At 37.8% G+C, this 20,802-nt stretch overlaps 1 protein-coding gene across 1 annotated transcript in view; it reads left to right on the forward strand.

Moving 5' to 3' along the window:
* Nucleotides 1-20,802, forward strand: part of VWA8 (von Willebrand factor A domain containing 8) — a 184,770-nt gene that overhangs the window by 116,777 nt on the left and 47,191 nt on the right. The window contains exons 28-36 of the mRNA XM_051609029.1: nt 496-634; nt 1,927-2,129; nt 8,636-8,752; nt 9,235-9,299; nt 9,399-9,524; nt 10,131-10,240; nt 13,111-13,265; nt 14,919-15,120; nt 19,716-19,797. Of these exons, the coding sequence (XP_051464989.1) occupies nt 496-634; nt 1,927-2,129; nt 8,636-8,752; nt 9,235-9,299; nt 9,399-9,524; nt 10,131-10,240; nt 13,111-13,265; nt 14,919-15,120; nt 19,716-19,797 (1,199 nt within the window). The remainder of the gene's footprint in view (nt 1-495; nt 635-1,926; nt 2,130-8,635; nt 8,753-9,234; nt 9,300-9,398; nt 9,525-10,130; nt 10,241-13,110; nt 13,266-14,918; nt 15,121-19,715; nt 19,798-20,802) is intronic.

Consider the following 20,802-nt stretch of genomic DNA (forward strand, 5'->3'; position numbering starts at 1 on the left):
GAATCTGAACCTTTGATACAATTTGACCTGCAGCCAAATATTCCATGTCCTTTTCAGCTCTGAGTTCTTGGCTTAACTTCAGTAATTATTACCCCACTGAATAAGGAAAATTCTGAACTGCTAATGTGATTTAGGGGTGAGGTTTAAAGTTTAGACTATAACAAATTGCCATTATACTCGTTTGAAACAAAAATATTCTGATTTTTTCTTCTCATGGATTTTTATCAGTACGTGATACCTACTTCATGCCAGTGAGCAGTAATAGTTTCAAACCAGTAAAAGATTAAACAGGAAAAACATGATGTTTTCTCTGCTGTAAAGAAAATGGCAGTATGGACATTCAGGGCACTTGCAGAAAAGCATTTATTTTTCCCTCTTATTTATTTAGTAGTTTCAGTTGTTAATACCATCAACAGTCTTGAAGAAAACTTCTAGATTTCCATAAAGCATGGTGAGTGAAATATCTTAGTAAGCTCTCATTCTTACTTGGTTTAGGGCCCTGTGCACTTAAATATCCAAGGATTTCCACTGGAACGACATGAAGCCAGGTCCCTCAATTTTACAGAAGAACTTGCTTTTTGGACGCTGCCTTTGGATGAAATTAACCTAGTTTGTGATGTGACAGTAACAAAAGGTGCGGTAAGAAAAGCTACTAACTTTTGTAATGATCCCCAATATTACAAATACATGAAATATCCTAGAGACAAGGGAAAACTAAGGTGTTGACTTCCTAAGTGCTCGCTGATAGCCAGTAGCAGAGTATAAAAGGGCAATATGAGGAATTCTAAGCATAGTAACACCACTTCAGTGCATTTACAAGACAGTGTATTTCTGGCTGTGTTTGCACTGAAGTGTAGGCATTACACTAAGAATTGCAATATGACAATGGAGGATGTGGAGTGTAGGAATGGAGTACAGGAATAATAATGTATGTTTTTACAGTTTTTTAAACAGTTGATAAAATAAAAAAATAATCTGCCACTGAAATGGGAGCAAAGTTTCACTGAGACACTGTGGTCTTTGCAAGGATATGCATCTTTCTCAAACTTAGAGAAGGATATATAATTAAAGTAGAACACAGCCACAAAATTTCAAGCCCATCTTGTTTTTATCTTCAACACTGTATTGCTTAAAAAACCCAACTCTTTGACTTCTCCCCTCTCTCTGAGTGAATTCAGTTTTAATACAACCCTTGTCACTTGCAGAGTGCTGTGCATTTTTTTCCTATTCTTATACCAAATAATTTTTTCCCTCCTGGATCAAGCTTTCCTTAGTTACCTACACTACTTGTGTCCCAAAGTGAATCGCATCATTGGGAATATTCATAAATGTTTTTAGGGTTCATCGTTACAGATGTCTAAACTTTATTGTGTATTATAGACAGATCACTAATGATCAGTACTTGAATGCTTCCTTTTCTGCTTCTAGCCTTATTTTCAAATACACAAACAAGCTTTTACGACAGTGAAACAGAAATTACATGGCTTTGGATTTAATTTAAGAATTGTCTGAAATCAGTCAGGAAAGTGCTATATATGAAAAGTTCAAGTTTGCATTCATCCTTGTTTAATTGTTAAATATATTAGTTGAGATAGAGGATGAGATAGAGAAGGAGGGAGAACCAAGATTACAAACAAACAGGAACATATGGACAGATTTTGTGTACACTAGCAGCTGGCAGGCACTTCAGTCTCATCTACACAAATGCACCTTGGACTACTTGTTCAGAGAGTTCATAGTGTTGTGGCAAGATTCTGCCTGTTAACATTTAGTAAGTATCAATGGACCATTTTTCTCTTTATCTTCCTATGTAAATGGTGGCCATTTTGCTGTACATTTTGCTGTATCATCTGACAAGTTTTATGACGTGTATTTCCAGAAGAGCAATGCGCAATGTCAATAGCCTTTCATTATTTTTTATTTCAGAAGAGGAAGCTGAAAATGTACTTTACGTTACTACGTGCAATCCTGTTTCCTTGTACTTCATGAATGTTTCTAGTAAGAGTGGATACTTTGTGGATCTTTATGACCTCTTCCCAAGAACAGTTGGAAGTGTCTGGCAACCTTTTGTGACTGTGGCACCATTGGGAAATCCACTGAAAGGTCAAGTGGTTCTACATGAAGCGGAGGTAAAAAAAAAAAAATAATAAAGCTGAATGTTTAGTGATGAGCAAAGTAGTATCATATGGATAGGATCACTAGGATCACTGAGGAGTCTACCTCCACAGATTGAAGTAGCCTGGACAAGCCTATCCCCTGTTCTCTTTTTCACTATACTTTAACCTTGGGAATTGCCTTCAGTTTTTGTGTGAAGATTTTCCTCTTGCACTTTTTAGCTAGACAATGTCCTTTCATGTTCTTGAAGCTGAGTTTTGCTTGCTTATTATAGTTCTCTGACTGATAGAGGGAGAGTGGCCTTCATGGGAGAAAGAGAGATAATGAGTTGAGTTGAGTTCAGGAGTCTCAGTCAAGCAACGTATGTTTTCATGCTGCAAAGTACAAAGTAAGCTTTTTTATGCTGTGAACTTAAGTCCTGCTCCTGCCTTGTCCCCTTTTTACTTTGCAAATAGTACATGATAGGGACGTTTTCTGAGTCATAAAGTAAAATGTTGCTTGTACTTGCTTCATGCCACTATTTTTTGTTTTGTGAATCCTGATATTTCTTATTCTGTAACATCTGATGTACCAAAACCAGAAAGAAGAGTATGTAAGCCTTGACATCTAGTGTATCAGCAATGCAGATTTAGAACTGCTGATGACTTCAGTGTTGGTTTGACTCAAATCCTTTTTTTAAAGTCACGTATTGCATACTTCCAACATACGTTACACTTTCCACTACTAGCAGTGAACTGACTGGAACATTTCCAATTCAAAGCTGCTTTGCCCCAGAGTGGGAAGAGACAAGTTGATGCAGTGCTGCTGCTATTCATTTTTTTAATATTAATAATAGTTTATAATGTTACCTACCAGTCACTGTGGTTTGACATGGACTTTAAATCTGGTCATTATTGTTGGTTGTTTTTTCCTTTTCCTTTTGTTGCTCTGCATTTGTTCTGCCAGTTTTTCGGTAATGAGAGACTCTGATGAAGAAGAACCTTTCCTACATGTAGTTTTCAGTCAGTTCATAACTAGTCTCTGAGATACTGTTGTTCCAGGAACATTTGTCAAGTTTTGATGCCACTTTCTGGTCTCAAACACTGCAGTTAAGCCTGATACTTTATGAGAAACACAGTTCTTCTGCCTTGTTAGAACTGTCAATGCCTTTTTTGTCTTTGCCTTGAACACTTACCAATGTCAACTGGGAGAAGTATGATTCTCAAGTTACCTGCTTTTGGTGGTTGTGTGTGTGTTTGTCTTGAACAGCTATAGAAGTACTGTTTGGGCTATTTTGAGATGCACATAACATGTTTGTTTGGTTCTAAACAATCCTTGGCCTTTTTTGGTGAACACAGGAGACTGTAAAGCAGATGGCAGTCAATCTCTTGTCTAAGAATGCTGAGAATTTATCACACTTTTTAATGTAAAGCCCATCAATATTCTTTGCTTTCTAAGTCTCTCAAATTCCTACTGTGAAAATAATTGTCCTGCTAGTTTTGTTTTTAGCCAAATCGCAGCAGCACTTGGTGTCAGCAATGAAGTTTTTATCAAAGGTTCATTTATGAAGGTTTAGGTAGTTAACTCTCTGGCTGGTTTTGCCTGTCTTTGTCAAGTAGTTTTTTCAGTGACAGTATAAATAAAACTCTGAAATGAAGTTTCTTCTGCAGGGAGACTGTGGTACCTTAGTGCTGCTTTCCATATGAATTCAGTTGAGCTGGAACCTCATTTTTTTATTCTGGCAAAGCTTGAATATTGCCAGCTTAAGTCTTGCCTTTGTTAGCAAGCTACAGATGAACAAAATCTGTCTCAATTTAAGACCATTTTACACTTCTTACATAGTGTTAAAATTAAGATAGACCTTACTCATTGAATGTGAAAATATATTTCATTAAATTACAAACTTGGTTGCAAAAAGTCACTGTATACTTAGGACACCATTCAAAAGTAATTTTAGACTTCTTGAAGAAGTTAGGAAAGCATCTTGCAGAGAACGAAATTATGAAAAGGTATTCACTTGCATATTGCCTGTTTATATGCCTAGATTACATTAGTAATTTATTTGGGATTGGTTTTTAAATGAGGTACCAAAGCACAGGTCAGACAAATGCTGCTGAATTAGGATCTCTGCATTTCTAATTCCCTCTGAATCAAAAGAGGGATTCTAAAGTAGTTAAATTATTCCACACAGAGCTTAGGTTTAATTCCCAGCTTTTTCTGCAGTGGGGCTGTGGAAAAATGTGCTTTCTTTATGCACCTGTGAAATGAGGTGGATATTGCTGTATATGAAATTAATTCCATAATTATTAATGTTAGCAGGCAAGCATGTAAGTCTAAGTTAATCAACCAAGTACCTTCTGTATCTGTTGGCAGTATAAAGGTCATCTGCAAGAGTGATTCATGCCAGCTAAGGTAGGGTCTCTGTCTTTCCACTGGCTACAGAAGCAGCCTTCACATGTAGTCAAGTTGCCTGGCTTCAGGTGTACTAAGGTCACTGTCAGCTCCAAGCTCAGAATTTGCAGCATTCACATGTTAAGACAAGTAGATTCAGTGACACATTTGTATTTTGGGCAAGGTTAGCTGCTTGTACAAAAGGTGCATCAAGCAGATATTCAATAAAAACAAATAATGTAAATTATTTAAGTGATGCTTCAGAGGTTTGTCCATGTGTACTTGCAAAAAGACCAAGAAATAGTAACAAAATTTGTAGAAATAAGTTGCATTTATTAAATTTTTTTAAGTCCACTTGACAGCTGATATTTCATAAATAATGTAATCCATTAATTAGACAATACCAAAAACTAAATATTTTTCTCAATTTTTTGTTTAATAAAGGTCTTTGGAGATGAATGTTTCTGACTAAGTGATAAAAATCCCCAATTTTAAATAGATGATAACCTTATTGGAAAGAATGAGATTATGATACTGTGGCTCTTCAAATAAGCTTGTATGATTTATATCCCAGATGACATCCATCTGGATTTAGTAGAGCCCTCCAATGAAATAAAATGAAAAATCACCATTCCTTTCTGTCCTTTTAAATAAAATTTTTAAAAAATTTAACTCCTCAAGGATGTAACTTAATCGCACAAATCAGAGATTTATCTGCTTTTAAGCCACCTTTACATTTTCTTGGAAGAAAGTTGATGATTCTGTTCCTCACAGTGGCCATTGGTCTCGGTGAGCTCAGCCTCTTTTGATCAGATGAAGCTCATAAACTTTGAAAAGACTCTTCAGAAATCTCAAGTAATTTCCTTGTAAGATGGGAATTGCCTTCATCTTTTCAAAGCAGCAATGCCTCTTTCCTGTCCTCTCCATGAGTACTTCATTGCATGCTCCTATTTCTTATAAAGCTTCGTGCCCACCTATGGCACTTTTCGTTTTTTTTTCTGCACCCTCTGCTTTTACAGCTCACAAGGAGAGCAAATATAGACTGAAAATAATTTTGATACCTTTATGCATTACTTTAAATTGGATTATGGAAGGAAATGCACATAGATAATTGATTTGCATATAAATTGCATATATCTTTGCACGTCTGTTTTTTCTTGCAAGCACTCTGTTGAAAGGTTACAACTGAAGATGCAGAATAACCCACAGTCTACTTCAGGGAACACAAGCAGCTTTGCCCAGGCAGTGTCCTGCCAGCATCCTTCAGCTCTGCTTTTATCTTTCTTGGTCAGGAAGTACGGGATAGGAAGGGAGGGAAATGCTTTTCCTTGTCCCATTTGCTGCTGGGGCTTTTTGGCAAAGCTCTCAGCTGGGGAGTGAGGCAGTCTGTGGTTCAGAAGCTGACACAGAGAACCACCTTGCTCACTACATGTAGAAGATGGCAAACATCCTTTAAAAGAAGACTTTTTTGACAGTTTGTGATCTCACATGAAACAGAAGTGGGGACCTGCCTGTAGAAGTACCTGCAATGTACTAGCAGTAACATCTGAAACCTCTAGTCACCATAATATTCTGATCTATGTTTTCAGGAGGCAGAGTGTGTGTTCTTAAAAAAACTAGCTGACAGTAATAACTTCTCATCTTTTACAAATGTGTTTATGTAGGAAGATGTGCACTTTCTGTTGAAAGGTGAAGTCGTCTTCTATAAGCACAAAGCTTATGTCTCTACTTGCTGTTCTCTGTTCACTGAAATCTCCAGTACAATCAAGTTTCCCAAATCATCTGAAAGACACCACTTACATTAATTAGTACACCAGTAATCTAGATGTATACATTTCCCTACCTCTGAAGGCATGGAGGTTTGAGTCCCGAACCATAAATTCTTGCACAGACTTTTTTCACTTTGCCTAATATACAATATGATATGTCTGTGCCTAATATTTACAGTGTCAAGATTGTTACATATTGCTCAAGGAGTCATTGAGAGGCAGTAAAAAAAGGTGCTTGTGGGACAGGAGCCAAGGAGAGGTACAGAGGGATTACCCTGCCAAGCTAAGTATCAGCCTCATCTGAAGCTGGCAGTTAAGAAGAGTCTGTGTTTGCGAGCTTGCTTACTCAGGACGTCAGCATCAAGGGCAAAAGAGAACAAAACTGAGAGTGACTATGGGGAGAAGAATACAAGAAGGTTAGACTGAATTATTTGTACTGTCCCCGCTGAAACTGGAGTGTGTTGCTCTGCCTTCTGTCTGCGAGACCATAAGTAAAACTTCCTATACCAGCAAAGTGAAATCACAGCCCTGTTTGGTTTAAGGACTTTTAAGAGGAAAATGCTAGCTAAAATAAAAAGAGCAGTAAGGAGAGGGAAACTTTGCAGTAACTGTAAATAAAGGCACACCACTGCACAAGATTGGTTAGTGCATCTATCCAGAGTTTGGAATTCCAGACATCAGGGTCGGGAGGTCACCCAAAGGTTACTTTTCTCCCAGTCAAGAACAAACACAACGGAATTGCACACTAACATCTTTTCCCAGCCCACTTGAAGAGTTGCCAAAGCTGCTCTTGGATGTGTTCACAAGTGATGCAAAAATCTATTCTTAAACACATCAGTCACTTAGCACAGAAGGAAAACATTATCATCAAAAGAGGTGGAGTAGAGAAGCTTTTTATATTACGAACTGCTCTCATAAATTTAACACTAAGTGGAAAAATGTAATTGATTTGTATGTGTTCTTTATCTCCCATGGAAGGCTAATGCATTGCTTCAATACAGCAGTGCTGTTGCAAAACTGTATAAATAAAATATGGCAGAAAACCAAAGTCCAAAATAAATGCCCTATTTTTTTCCTGAACCACATTTCTATACTTTTGGTTTGTAATACATATGCAAACTTCTTTTTTTTAAAGTATTGAATTCTAGCTGAAATTCCTGAATGCTCCAAATGACATAGTAGTATTTTAAATGTTTTACCATATTTAGTTTCAAATTATTGTCATTATTAAATAAAAGTAATTCTCTAAAATAATCCTAGTGAAAGTATGAAGCATACCCAAAAAGCACAAAACCACTATGACTCAGATTGTTTGTATTTGGTTTATTTAGGAGAATTTGTAAGAATTTTTGTTTTACCCCCTTAACGTCAATCGTGAGTTATTGCAGATGTTGTTTGTAGACAATTTACTTTTAATAAGTCCTTGCAGAACCTAATGTCCTTGCAGAACCTAACATTTCCTTGAATGGCAAACAAAACATTCAATCCAAGGCTTAATTAACTTGTTCTTTTCTACCTTTTAAATTTCATTTGATGCAGTTAAGATTGGCCCTGAATGATTTTTCTCTTGAATTCTTACGTAGAGACATTAGCAGCAGCTACAGTGCTTAAATGGCCCCTGTCATTTGGCATTTTGTGAACCCTGGGGCATTAACCAACAAACTGAGAAATCTGAAGGAGTTCAAAATTTAGCATACTGTATTTTCACATGTGGTATGTGTAGGACATTTGCACCAATATGTTCAGAATCCTATTGGCTTCTGGTCTCCATCCTCTTCAGTCATCTGTTTGTCCTTCAGCAGTTGTCCTACCTCTGACACTGTAAGCTCTCTGAACGTGCAGCTCACAGAAGGATTGACACACACTGGGATATTTTGTTGGCTCCACTGTATCAGAAGTGAGAACTTGGAGAGAAAGTACTAAGCCATTTCTTCTCTCACTAGTTTTTCACCTTCAGTGTAACATAGGTAATGGGTACTTTAGAGGAATGCTAAGAAAACATAAAATTAAGTATTTTAGTGACTTGTCAGAACAAAACTGGTATGTCTCTCACCTGTAGCTGACTACAGCTTGGACATGTAAGCCATACTAGTCTAGTTCCTAGACCTTATGTGGAAGTGAATGTGAGATGTATAGATAAAAGATTATGGAAAAACGGAAACATCATTCCAGCCCCTTTTGCATGTACTTAACCTCTACAATTAAATTTCTCCATGAGCTTTGTAATGAACCAAGAAGGTTCAGCCTAGGTTTTCCAGCAAAATCTAGATCATCTTTTAAAAATGTCCTGAGTTTCTAGAGTTGCAAAAGTGCCTCAGATAGATTTGGTGCAGTCTCTTAAGTGGGCTTGAGAAGTACATGGATCTTCTTTTCATTTACAGAGCAATGTTGTTTTGTTGCTGGATACAAACAGTGGGGCTCTTCGCCACCTAATTCTCTTACCAGATGCTCAAGAGTCTCCTAAGATAACATCTTGGTGGAACAGCAAAGAAGAGACGGTGAGGAATAGCACCTGCCTCTATTATAGCATGGGTTGTTTTTTTTAAAATCAAAGCTCTGTATTGGAAAACTGCTCCAGGATTGTTTATCTTTCTGTTTTTATGGCCCAAGCACTTAATTGTTTACTCATATGTATGCTATATGTCTTATATATAAAATAGCATTCTTATGGAATAGTGAAATGAAAAATTTAAGTAAGTTGTATTGTCTGAGGATATGTACTCTAAAATATCCCTCTCTGGAGCTCAAACTGGAAATAATTAAACATTTTGTTATAAATGATAATGTCCAAAATACTGAACTTAATTATGATTCAATTAGATTACTTGGGACAAAGCAGGCTAGATGGCATTTTGAGAGGTAATTAATGCCATAGATAATTCTAAATAAAGGAAAAATATAGTATATTTTCAAGGGAGTCAGAGAAACTCCCTGGAATAAATTTAACAAACGTTAATTGCTGTATGACATTTTTATACAGGGTGACTACAAAATGTGCCGAGAGTTTTCACACAAAAATTGGCTGGTGTTCTACAAAGAAGCAGGGTGAGAATAAATTATATCCTTAAATTATATTGATTTATATCAGAGCTCCATTTATGCTTCCCTGTCTGATTATGCTTGTCTTGGCTTCCAATTTTACAGAAACCGCCTTATTGTACTGGATGTGTTAGAGGGTCAAACTCACACCATCTCGCTTCCCATCAGCCTGAAATCTGTTTTCCTGGCAGCTGAAGACCGGTGGCTCTTGGTGGAAAATGAAACAAATCAGTTAGTTAACCCTACTTTTCTTGATGGCATTACTTGTTTTTTGTGTCTGGTTTATGTTCAGGAGTTTCACTTCTGGTCTGAGAGTTGTTTCTTCAGTTCGTGGGACTGGCTAGACTTAAACCAGTTGGGTGTTTTAAGATGCGAATTTGCTCTGGTAAAAATGCAGGTAGGCTTTTAGAGTAGGATGTATCTGCCTAAATTCATGCTTCTGTAAATCTTGGCTGGGTTTGGTTGTATTCACGTTAATACTGTTTTTACTGAGGTGGAATTGATCATAGAATGTTCGTGGGCCTAGCTTAGGAAATACATTGTCCATAGTTAGTGCCTGCTTGCTTTACTTTCATGGACACATGAAAGAAATGTTACTGTGCTGTCTTATTTTTATAAATGCACAGCAAAACAAAAGCTTGTAAATACTTGCCAGAAGACAAATCTGTCACTTGCTGGCTTACCATTTCCTATCTCACAGATATTTAATTTTAGCAAAAGGTGTTGATAACCTTGTTTATATAAATGTAGAATGTTTTCACTCTTTCAGAAAATAAAAGTTCTTGTTTAGAGTTACAAGCTTAATCAGGAACAATTATAAATGTGTATCCTTTCCAGGAAATATCTTTTAACCAAGCGTGCCCATATGGAAGCTGAAGACAGTGAGGTTTGCCAGCTGTATGCACTGAGTGAAGAGCCAGCTGACATGGGATTTGGCTTAACAACCGGTATTGAATGCAAGCTTGACTTGTTCTTTTTTTTTTTTTTTTTTTAATAATTTCTGTGTTTGCAGCTGCACAAACAAGGACCTTTTACTTTAAAGGTCTGGGTAATCTTCTATACGATTCTCTTTTTGTTGTCTCCTTATCATGTTTGGTTAATAATAACTTTTCACAAAGCATGGCAAATTCAGTACTCAAATGTGAGGCTGTCTGAATAATGCATCTTTGTTTCATTGTAGCATTTAAGATCCTCAGTCGTGGACTTTCAGAAACTATACAAGCATATAGAATGGAAAAGGAAAAAAGACAACTAGGCAGGAATTAACCTATAGGAATAGAAGGGACCAGATATGTTGATGAGTCCAGTCTTTATGCTGTTGCAGGTCTGTTACACACAGGTGACCTAGAAGACGTTTCCCAACAGTTCTAAAAATACAAAAGACCTTCTGTTAGATCAGAAGTCACAGTTTTCTGAAGTTCTGCAGGTAGTGTGCAGGAGGCCATTGAGATCATTACTCCTGTGTTAAGATACATGGGGAATTTGTTCATTTAACTTCCCAGATGGTGCTAAGGCACGTCTTAGCTACAGAAAAAAACCAGAAATCTCCAGTGGTCATTATTCTGCTTGGTAAGATCTACCTATCTTCTGATCTGTTGACATTTTCAACCCTTAGTATTTGATGACAGTGCACAAAACCCTTAGTCTGTCTGGTTTAATAACACTGGAAGCACATGTACCTCCAGCATAACAGTTTTGTAGTCTTTGGCCTATCTCCAGTGTGTCTCTGAGAGACAGAGAATAAAAAAGAGAAACCACTTTATATTTGCTAAAGAGGGAAGAAATTTCATTCTGGTCCTTATGGCTAGCCTAAGCACAAAGAATGAGATTAACACAGTGTAAACATGATACAAGCAAAGACTCTACTCACAGCTTAAATATCTAGCATCCTTTTTATCTCTTGTACAGTTTACTCTATCAACTTATCAAGCTCCATCAGACCACAGTAGTTTCCTTCCTCTTACTACCTTATTTAGAAACCATTATAGAGTATCATTCCTCAGTTGGATAGAAATGTTGTGGAATCACAAAGTTGTCACAGTTGGAAGGGACCTCTAGAGATCATCTAGTCCAATTCCCCGACTAAAGCAGGATCCCCTAGAGCATATTACTCTGGACTGCATCCAGGTGGGTCTTGAACATCTCCAGAGAAGGAGAATCCACAACCTCCCTGGGCAGGCTGTTCAGTGCTCTGTCACCTACACCATAAAGAAGTTTTTCCTCATATTTAAGTGGAACTTCTATGTTGCAGCTTGTGCCCATTGCCCCTCCTTCTGACACTGGGAACTACTGAGAAGAGTCTGGCTCCATCCTCCTTGCACCCACCCTTCAGATACTTATAGGCATTAATAAGGTCTCCCCTCAGCCTTCTTTTATCCAGGCTGAGTCCCAGCACTCTCAGCCTTTCCTCATAAGAGAGGTGCTCCAATCCCCCAGTCATCCTTGTTGCCCTCCACTGGACTCTCTCCAGTAGTTCCCTGTCTGTCTTGAACTGTGGATCCCAGAACTGGATGCAGTATTCCAGCTGTGGCCTCAACAGAGCAGAGTAGAGAGGGAGAATGATTTCTCTAGACCTACTGGCCACACTCTTCCTTATGCACCCCAGGATTCCATTGACCCTCTTGACAGCAAGGGCACACTGCTGGCTCATGGATAATTAAGTATCTACCAGGACTCTCAAGTCCTTCTCCTCAGAACTGCTTTCCAGCAGCTCCACCCCTAACCTGTATTGGTGCATGGGGTTCTTCCTCCCCAGGTGCAGGACCCCACACTTGCCCTTGTTGGACCTCCTTAGGTTCTTGTCTGCCCAGCTCTCCAGCCTGTCCAGGTCACACTGGATGGCAGCACAGCCCTCTGGAGTGTCAGCTACCCTTCCCAGTTTGGTATCATCAGCAAACTTACTGAGGATACACCCTGTCCCCTCGTCCAAATCATTGATGAATATGAGTAATTTCTAGTCTCAAAGTATTTGTGAACAATTTATTCCTGCATTCTTTGTTATTGCTTTCCCTTCCAATCTAGAATGTTATCATGTCCCCTCTCCGCTTTTTTCCAAATCATCTAGCAAACCCCAAATGTAACATTTTCAGCTTGTTCTCATTCTTTGAGGCAAAACCTGTGGCAGGAGAACTAAGAAAAGCCAGACCAGTGTGTGTTTGCCCCTGACCCAAACCCGTAGCCCATTCTTCCTTTGAGGGAGGAAACATTTTTCTGCTGCCAGGTAAAAGAGATAATCTGCTCATTGTGGTGTGTGCTGCAGATCTAAAGAGAGCAGGTTCTGATTGTGTTAATAACTTGAGGCAAGGTAAAAGGCTGTTAACAGTTGCACAGAAGAAAATTTTGTTTTCCTTAGCTTAAAGAAAAAGAGAACTTGATCATTACTTACCAGAAATGTGTTATATATAACATTACTTATATTGCAGCAGGACAGCTACCAAGAAGTGTCATATTGATACTTACCTTTGCAAACCTACATGTTGCCTTTTTGTGCATCTGCATCATATCAGTCTTCAGTAAGATCACATCCTGTTCTATTCCATAGGCTTCCTGCCTCGTTTGCACCATAGAGGGCAAAATTAAGTGCTATAAGCAACTACTAAGCAGTATTTCCTGGTTTTTAGTACTTAACTTTACAAAAATAGCATTCTTTCTTGACTTCTTTTTTCTGTTATAGTATCATACAATAAAATCTTCTTTTTAGTAATTTTATGCTCAAAGTAATAGCACAGATCGGCGCTCAGCGCTCTTACCATTAATGTTTTTTCCTGTTGCACATCTGGATTTAATTACTTTCTTTTTGTTTAATTTCCCCATTTAGCATCCGAACTGTGTGTGCCACATGCAGTTTCAAGTGACCAGCTATCTTCAGAAAACCTCAGCGCAGCTGTGGGACAAAAGATCAGCTCCCCCAACAGGATCTTTTCAGATGAACATAATTATGCTACTGTTGTTATTGGTTTCCCAGACCTCTTGGTAAATACTCAGCATTATTATACAGTGATGTAACATGATCTCATTTATTCTGTAACCAGTTAAGTACCTATTTACCAAATGATACGGAAAAAAAAGGGAATGACAGTAAATGACAAATTTGGTAGGGTAGTCTAATGTAGAGGGATTTCAGTGGGATTTGAAATAATAAGAAATTGGATAATGCCATGTCTAGCACGGGCAAAATTCATTGTAGGTAAGTTATAAATAGTGCTGGCTAGAGAAAGCTTTTGTAAATCCTGTGTTTTAATAGATTTCTAGTTCATTATAGCTGCTGATATAAAGGATATCAGTATAATTTTGGACTGTTCAGTGTGAACTTTTTGTTCAGCATGCAGCAGCTTGCAAGATGTAAGAAAAAGAGGAGTGCAGAGAACAATAATAAAACTATACAGCCCCTTCACTGCGTGTAATTGTGCTCATTCCTGTGACACAATTAGAAAAGGACCAGAAAGGAAAGTGAAACGTAACGGTGTAATGACTAAGGCTGTTGCAAGAAGTTGAGGTAAATACAAGGAAAATAAAAGCACTATGTTTAGTTCTTTGAATGTATTTATATTTGCTTCCTGGTGATACATAAAAAGAGTAGTGCTAGTGGAATAAATAAGTCTGTCGTGTTTGCGGAATAGATTGGGCAAATTAGAAAATCTAACTGTCAACAGACATGAATTTTGGGAAAGCCAAATGATTGAAGAAAATATTCCAAAATTACATGTTTTTGTCAAAAAGCTATTCCCTGTCTTTGCAATTAGTTTTTAACTTCTACTTTATTTAGATTTACATTACCAGACTGATTACACTAGGTTTTCACATTATTTATAATAGATATGAGTTTATTGCTGGAAAAGGGAAGTTGTCTAGAGGAGGGAGTAGTAAGGATGCTACACGCTTGAATAACAAAACTCCTGATGAAACATTTTGCTCTCCTCTTTCCTGAGGCCCTGTCTTTCCTTATACATGGTTTGAAATGTCCATGTGAATGTCAGAGAGGGAGTGCTAAACATGATGTGAGAGTGGTGGGACAAATCTTCAGATTCTGTGTTTAGTGTTAATGGTAGGGGTGTTTTGTATGAACAAGGTATCTAAGCTTTTTTCCCGGTAGCTATACTTAGCTGACCAAACATAGAGGCCTTGTTCAAGATTAGATTTTTTATTCTCCAGGCTCTACTGGCAATAGCAGGAAATGAAGCACCATGCTCACATGTGAGCACCTGAATTTATGTTACTGAAGCTGGAGCTAAATCCCAGGCATAATGTCCAACTTTGAATTTGTGACTGAAATATCTGTTTGCGTTCATCTACATTCATGAAAACTTAAATATGGTAACAGTTTGTTACATAGCTTCATTTGAGATTAGGTTATTTCAATGCTTTCTGTTCCTGTTTCAACGTGAAAAAAAAAAGTTGATTCAACTTCAGATCTTCAGAGTCTCGATTCCTAAAACTTGTGTAGGGGGTCTGTTGGTTTTTTGATATCAAAATAATCCAGGCCTTTTCTTTGTCGTATGATGACATGAGAGGTAACCACAGTGGCTACATTTGATTTGAAATCAGATAAGAAGAGGAACTTATCAAGAAATGCTTGTTCTTAGGCTGAAATAATATTTTGTTCAGTAGACTCCTCCTCTCTTGCAGTCTCCCAGTGAGGTGTATAGCTGGAAAAGAAACTCTTCCCTCAGTCACAAACGTGCTGCTCCTTCTGATGCGTTTTATTATGGAGCCCGGAGGAAAACAGGAGCTGCAAAACAAACCAATTGTGAAACTTTATTGGCTTCTAATCAAATAGTCAGAATTTTAGCACCTGGAGATGTGCCTTTGAAAGACATTTACCCAAAAGGTAAGAGGTTCATATACTTGTGCTGCAACAACTGTACACGCTTGGTTTTGTTTTGTAAACTGCAGTCACTCATTAATTTTTCCAAAATGTTTTTAAAGAATCACAAAGCAAGCATTTGAGGATGAATGAGAGTAGTTGCACTAATTTTTTTAATTCATTTGGATTTTATTAACCTGCTGAATGATACTTCTGAAGAATTAACAGGCTACCTGTGCTGTGAATATCCCAGTAGGTGGGATCTTCCTCTGTCTGCACTGGGAACTAGTTACAGGAATATGGTCATTCCAGTTCAGCTATTGGCTTTCACCAGTATTTCCAACCTCTCCTCAGTGCCACACAGACATGCAGTAGTAAGACAAACCAGTTGTCCATCTAGCTCAGGAGCCGGTAGGAGAGTTTATTTCAGGCATGCATGTGAGCCTGGCTGCTTTTGTGTTTTCCCTTTTATACTTTCTCAACATTTGCAATTGTTTTGCTCAGAGTGTTGCATGAGGCATTCCTGCCTCAGCCTTGAAATCTCCTTCTATTGTCTGGTCCCTCTTTGTGTGTCTCCTCAGCATGCTCACAAGCTCTCTACTCTCTGTCATCAACCCATCTCCTACCAGGCTTATCAAGTGCCCCTTGTTGTAGCATTGCAGGATTGGGTGAATGACTGTTCTGCATTCACCTTAGCCATCACCTTCATGACTTTGTAAACTTCAGTCACATCTGCATTCTCTCCAAACGAAAGAGACCCAGGCTTTTTAGTTCTTCTCTTGCCCAAGAAAACATTGGATGAGCAGCATTCTCTTAAGAAAAACCACCCTCCACATGAACACTAATAAAACAGGTATAGACGACAGACTTGCAGATTTTTTGTGCTGCCATTCCAAGCTTATATCAATGATTGCTTGGATAAACTGAAAATGCACAAATCTGTGGACCCTGATGGGATGCATCCACATGTGCTGAGAGAGCTGGCTGATGTTGCTAAGCCCCTCTCCATCATTTTTGAAATCTCGTGGAAAACAGGAAAGTGCCTGAGAGACTGGAAAAAAGCCAGTGTCATTCCATTCTTCAAAAAGGGCAGGAAGGAAGGCCCAGGCAACTACAGACCGTCAGCCTCACCTCCATCCCTGGAAAGGTAATGGAGCAACTCATTCTGGAGGCCATCCCTAACCACATGATAGAAAAGAAAGTTATCAGGAGTAGCCAACATGGATTTACTAACGGGGAGTCTTGCCTGACTAATCTGATACCCTTCTACAAAGGCATGACCAATGGGTAGATGAAAGGAGAGCAATGGATATCTTACACCTTGACTTCAGCAAAGCTTTTGATACTGTCTCCCATAACATCTGGGAGCCCAGTAATAGGAGAAGGAATAATGGATGTAAGCTAGAATATAAGAAGTTCCACCTCAACATGAGGATAAACTTCTTTACTTGAGGGTGTCAGAGCACTGGAACAGGCTGCCCAGAGAGGTTGTGGAATCTCCTTCTCTGGAGACTTTCAAAACCCACCTGAGTGTGTTCCTGTGTGACCTGTCCTAAAGTGATCCTGCTTTGGCAGGGGGGTTGGACTAGATGATCTCTAGAGGTCCCTTCCAACCCCTAACATTCTGTGATTCTATGATTATAAGGTACTAGACCTTATTGTGCCCACTTGAGATCCAGTATTTGCAGCCCTCTCTGCTGGGCTGTTGTTTCTTTTGTAGTTTGCCTTCCAGTCTCACTAATTGACAGAATTATTTAATTGAATGTGCAATTAACTGCTACCGTAAATGCTTAAGTGTCTTGGTCCCTTGGAGATTTAGTGTTTATTCCTGATTTTGGTGCATAATCTATGGGGGGCCTTTGGATGTTCGGTGAGTCATCTGTGCAGCTGTTTATGTATAGGAAACCTCTAGTTACTTACAAAGGTTGTCTAAGACTCCATTCATGAGTCTTTGTATCCTTTCCTGGGAGGTGGTACAGTGAAACAAAAGCACCCTATCACATAAAATCAAGTATGTGGCAGTCCCTTGAAGTTCTTGTACTAATGTCTTCTCTTGCCTTGGAGAAGCTGTTTTCTATTTTTGCTTTGGTTTGCATATCTGTCAGACTTTCTTTCTCATCCTAGAATCATAGAATGATTTGGTTTGGAAGGGACCCTAAAGATCCTCTAGTCCAACCCCCTGCCATGGGCAGGGACACCTTAGCAGACCAGGCCACTCCAAGCCCCATCCAACCTGGCCTAGAACACTGGCACTCAGTTCTGGCAGACAGTCTTCCATTTCTAGTAATAATTCAAAATATTAAGCCAAACTCTAGTATACTCCAGTATGTATTACCTTAACTGTTCCAGAACAACAAGCAAACAAGTTATTTCCTTTATGTTTTATTCAAACTGTAAACCAGGATAATAATGTTTGAAAAGAAACTATAACAAGTAGTGATTTCCACAAAGACTGCCAAATCCATGTATGGCCACAAAATATAAACTCAGAGATCATGGGAGAATCCAGCAAGTAAGTATTAATGTTTATTCTAAAACAAAGCTATAGAAAGGAGGGCAGCAAATATTTATTTGGTTCTCAGCACTTTCTATATATGGAATGTAAAATATTCTATAAAAATATTCTATATATTACTGTCATATTTAGCATGTGCTATATATGAATCTAAAATACTGAGTGGATATCTCTATTAGTGTGACAGTAACTGGAACAACATATAATGTAACACACACAGTTACAGGACTGTCCTCAACACAGTACTTGGTCCACCTGTTTATATAGAGGCAGGATCACATGTTTAAACTCTTCTTAACTGGTGTTTCTCCAGTAATTGTCCTCTTACAGTGCTTCGCTCTCCTTGTAAAAGAAAAGCTTTTCCTAGTATCCAGATTTTTTTTTCTGCAAAAAAAACCCTGAATACTTCATGTCACCTCCACGCAGGGTAATATTGCTTTCTTTATAGCAATCTTTTTAATATTACTTGATGTGGGGGGTTTTTAAAGTCTCTTTTTAGAGGGGAAAAAAACCACCATCACCACCAACAGAGTTAATTCCTTACATTTGTCCTTATAGACCATCTGTTCTGACATCTATGTCACCTCAGGGCTATCTCATTATGTTTTCCTTAGAGTTTGATGTCTAGACCTGCACATAGCTATTCTTCTCTGTCAGGCTTCAGAAAAAGAGAAACAAATTGCGCTTGTTTATGTCTTGACTGCAATTTTGGGGCCTGGCAGGGGTTTCTTGTGTTGCATTTAAACATTTGATTACCATTTCTTCAGCTTCCTAGTCTGCAGTCTTTTGTCTTTTTATAATTTAATTTGGTTGATTTGTGTTCTCTCTCTAATTTATTAACTTAATTTTCAATTCTTCTCCCACAGTTCTGCCCCTTCTAGTTCAGTATCAGCTCTGTATTCTAGATCTTAATCAGAATTTTTAATGTATCTTATTCTTGATTACTACTGAAAGAGAAAGCATGGTTTAAAAAACTTAACAAATCTAGGCAAAAGAAAATGTGCTCTGTGGCCCACAAGCACGCATTTTTACAGACTTTTTTTCCCATTTCCAGTGTGTTTGGTATTTCCATTTTTATGAAGGTGAGTGAAGACAACAGATGTGCTACTGTGGCTGTGCATACTCTATATATGCGTAAAGTGCTGCTGTGGGTTACTCTTTATACTAATCTGAATGTTAGATCCCCTTATACTGCTGATTTTAGTGGTCTTCACTGTATGTGCTGTATGCAAGCATCAGCAATTCTTCAAGTACCATCAGGCTCTCCTTCATTTCAAGGAGGTGAAACATTGGTTGTTTCAGAAGGAAATCTAGACTTGCTTCCGTCTTGTGACAATGGTATTTTGTACACATACTGTGCAATGTAATTCAGGCTTTTGGTTTCTTTTCTGAAAAACTTGAGTTCTTTGATTTATTCCAGACAGATGAAAGGCAGCTCCTAACTGGAAATCACTTCTGAGCCCAAGCAGAGTATATGTTGGCATAAGCCAATATAGGCTCACACACACAACTTTTTTTCTGAGGGAGGGACCAAAGTATTAGCTGTATTCATTAAACTGTCTATAAACAGGATATTAAATGACTGATAGTTCAGGGCTATTTACTATGAAGTTATAAAATCATTACATACTGAGAATCTACCTGCAAAAAAGTGGTTCAATTTAAGGCAACAACATTTATCTTAGTATTAATGAGAAATTTTGAAGTGGGAATCATAAGCATAATGTTTTGAAATGTTCCTCAGTGTGCATTTAAAGTCTGATATACAGCTGACATTATCTTCAGTGGCAGGTAGTTAGGCAGTGAGTTAAGGATTGCAGAAATGCTTGATTACTGCTTTTGTGAGTAGGGCTATATTTATGTGTAATTTTGACATTTGCCATAAAAATGCATTGTTCTTTTACAATTGTGCCTGTCTGGCTGGTCACTATCATAATAGTAAAACAATTCCATATTTGCAAGTTACACTCCTGTGTTGCATGTGAAAGCTTATCATTTTCTGACAGGTACTCTGTAATGAAATGAGTATATTTAATCTGCTAAATGCAAATGAAATAACGAGTTAATCATGCAGCAGAAAAATAACATGTTTGTTTATTTTCAGATGTTGCTCCTCCACAAGCTGCTGGATACTTGGAAGTAACAGATCTTAACTCAAAGAAAATCAAATACATCGCTATTCCTAGGTAAATGATTTTATTGATTAGACGAGTCTCTGTCTAAAGAGCAAAGAGAATTTAGTGTGTATTATTACTTCAAGATAAGCAAATATTTCTTCTGATGTGGAAAATTAGATTGATTCATACCTAGTGTGTGAAGTTCTGCAACTGTTGCAGCATATTATTGTCAATATTTTTATCTATTTACTAGGTGATGCCAATGACAATGTAGCAATAAATTAGTATTAGGTAGCTTTTTAAAAAATGGTAGCTTTACCTTCTGATTTTCATTCCCTTTGCTCTTTCCTCCTCTTCACCCACTTAATCCTCTGCCGTCTTTTGTTTTGCTTTGCTATCTATCTTTAGGGTCTCCACAAAGATAGGCAGAATGATCCAGTGCTAGATGTTAGGAAACCAGGAATCAAATTCTGGTCCAGTGTAAAGTTCACCTTGAAAATAACTGGAGCTTCTTTATGTTTTGGTTCTCCCTTTGGGAAATAATACATTCCTCACGAGTATCTTATATGATGCATTAAAACAGCCAGACTGTGGCTTCTGGTTGGTTTTAACATCTATCTCTCACCATTGTAGAACATATTTGCAAGTATTTTAAGAGTTAAACATGCATTTTGGTTAGAAACTATCAATATCCACTGTAATAGTAAAGGTTTTTGTTTTGAATAGCAGTCTCTAACTTTGCATGTTTAAATAGCACTTTTATGAAACCCACACATCAGGAATTTTATACTTTTTTTTTTTTTTAATTCTATCCATTTGATGTTGGTTTTGACATAATTAATTGATTCTCATTTAAATTAATTCTCCTTCATTAATCATGTTAGGAATTTTTGAGTTCACCATCTTATAATAGATCCATTGGCCTTCATCTTACAGTCATTCAAAAATGTAAAGCTTTAACATAGAAATAATAGGGAATCACACATTATTTTACACTGGGATTTTATAAGAATTTACAAAAATTACAAAGCCAAACTTCAACATCATGACCTGTAATCTAGTACGAGGATTTAA

This window comes from Apus apus, chromosome 1 (genome assembly GCF_020740795.1).
Source record: "Apus apus isolate bApuApu2 chromosome 1, bApuApu2.pri.cur, whole genome shotgun sequence".
In the NCBI taxonomy this organism is placed as follows: Eukaryota; Metazoa; Chordata; class Aves; order Apodiformes; family Apodidae; genus Apus; species Apus apus.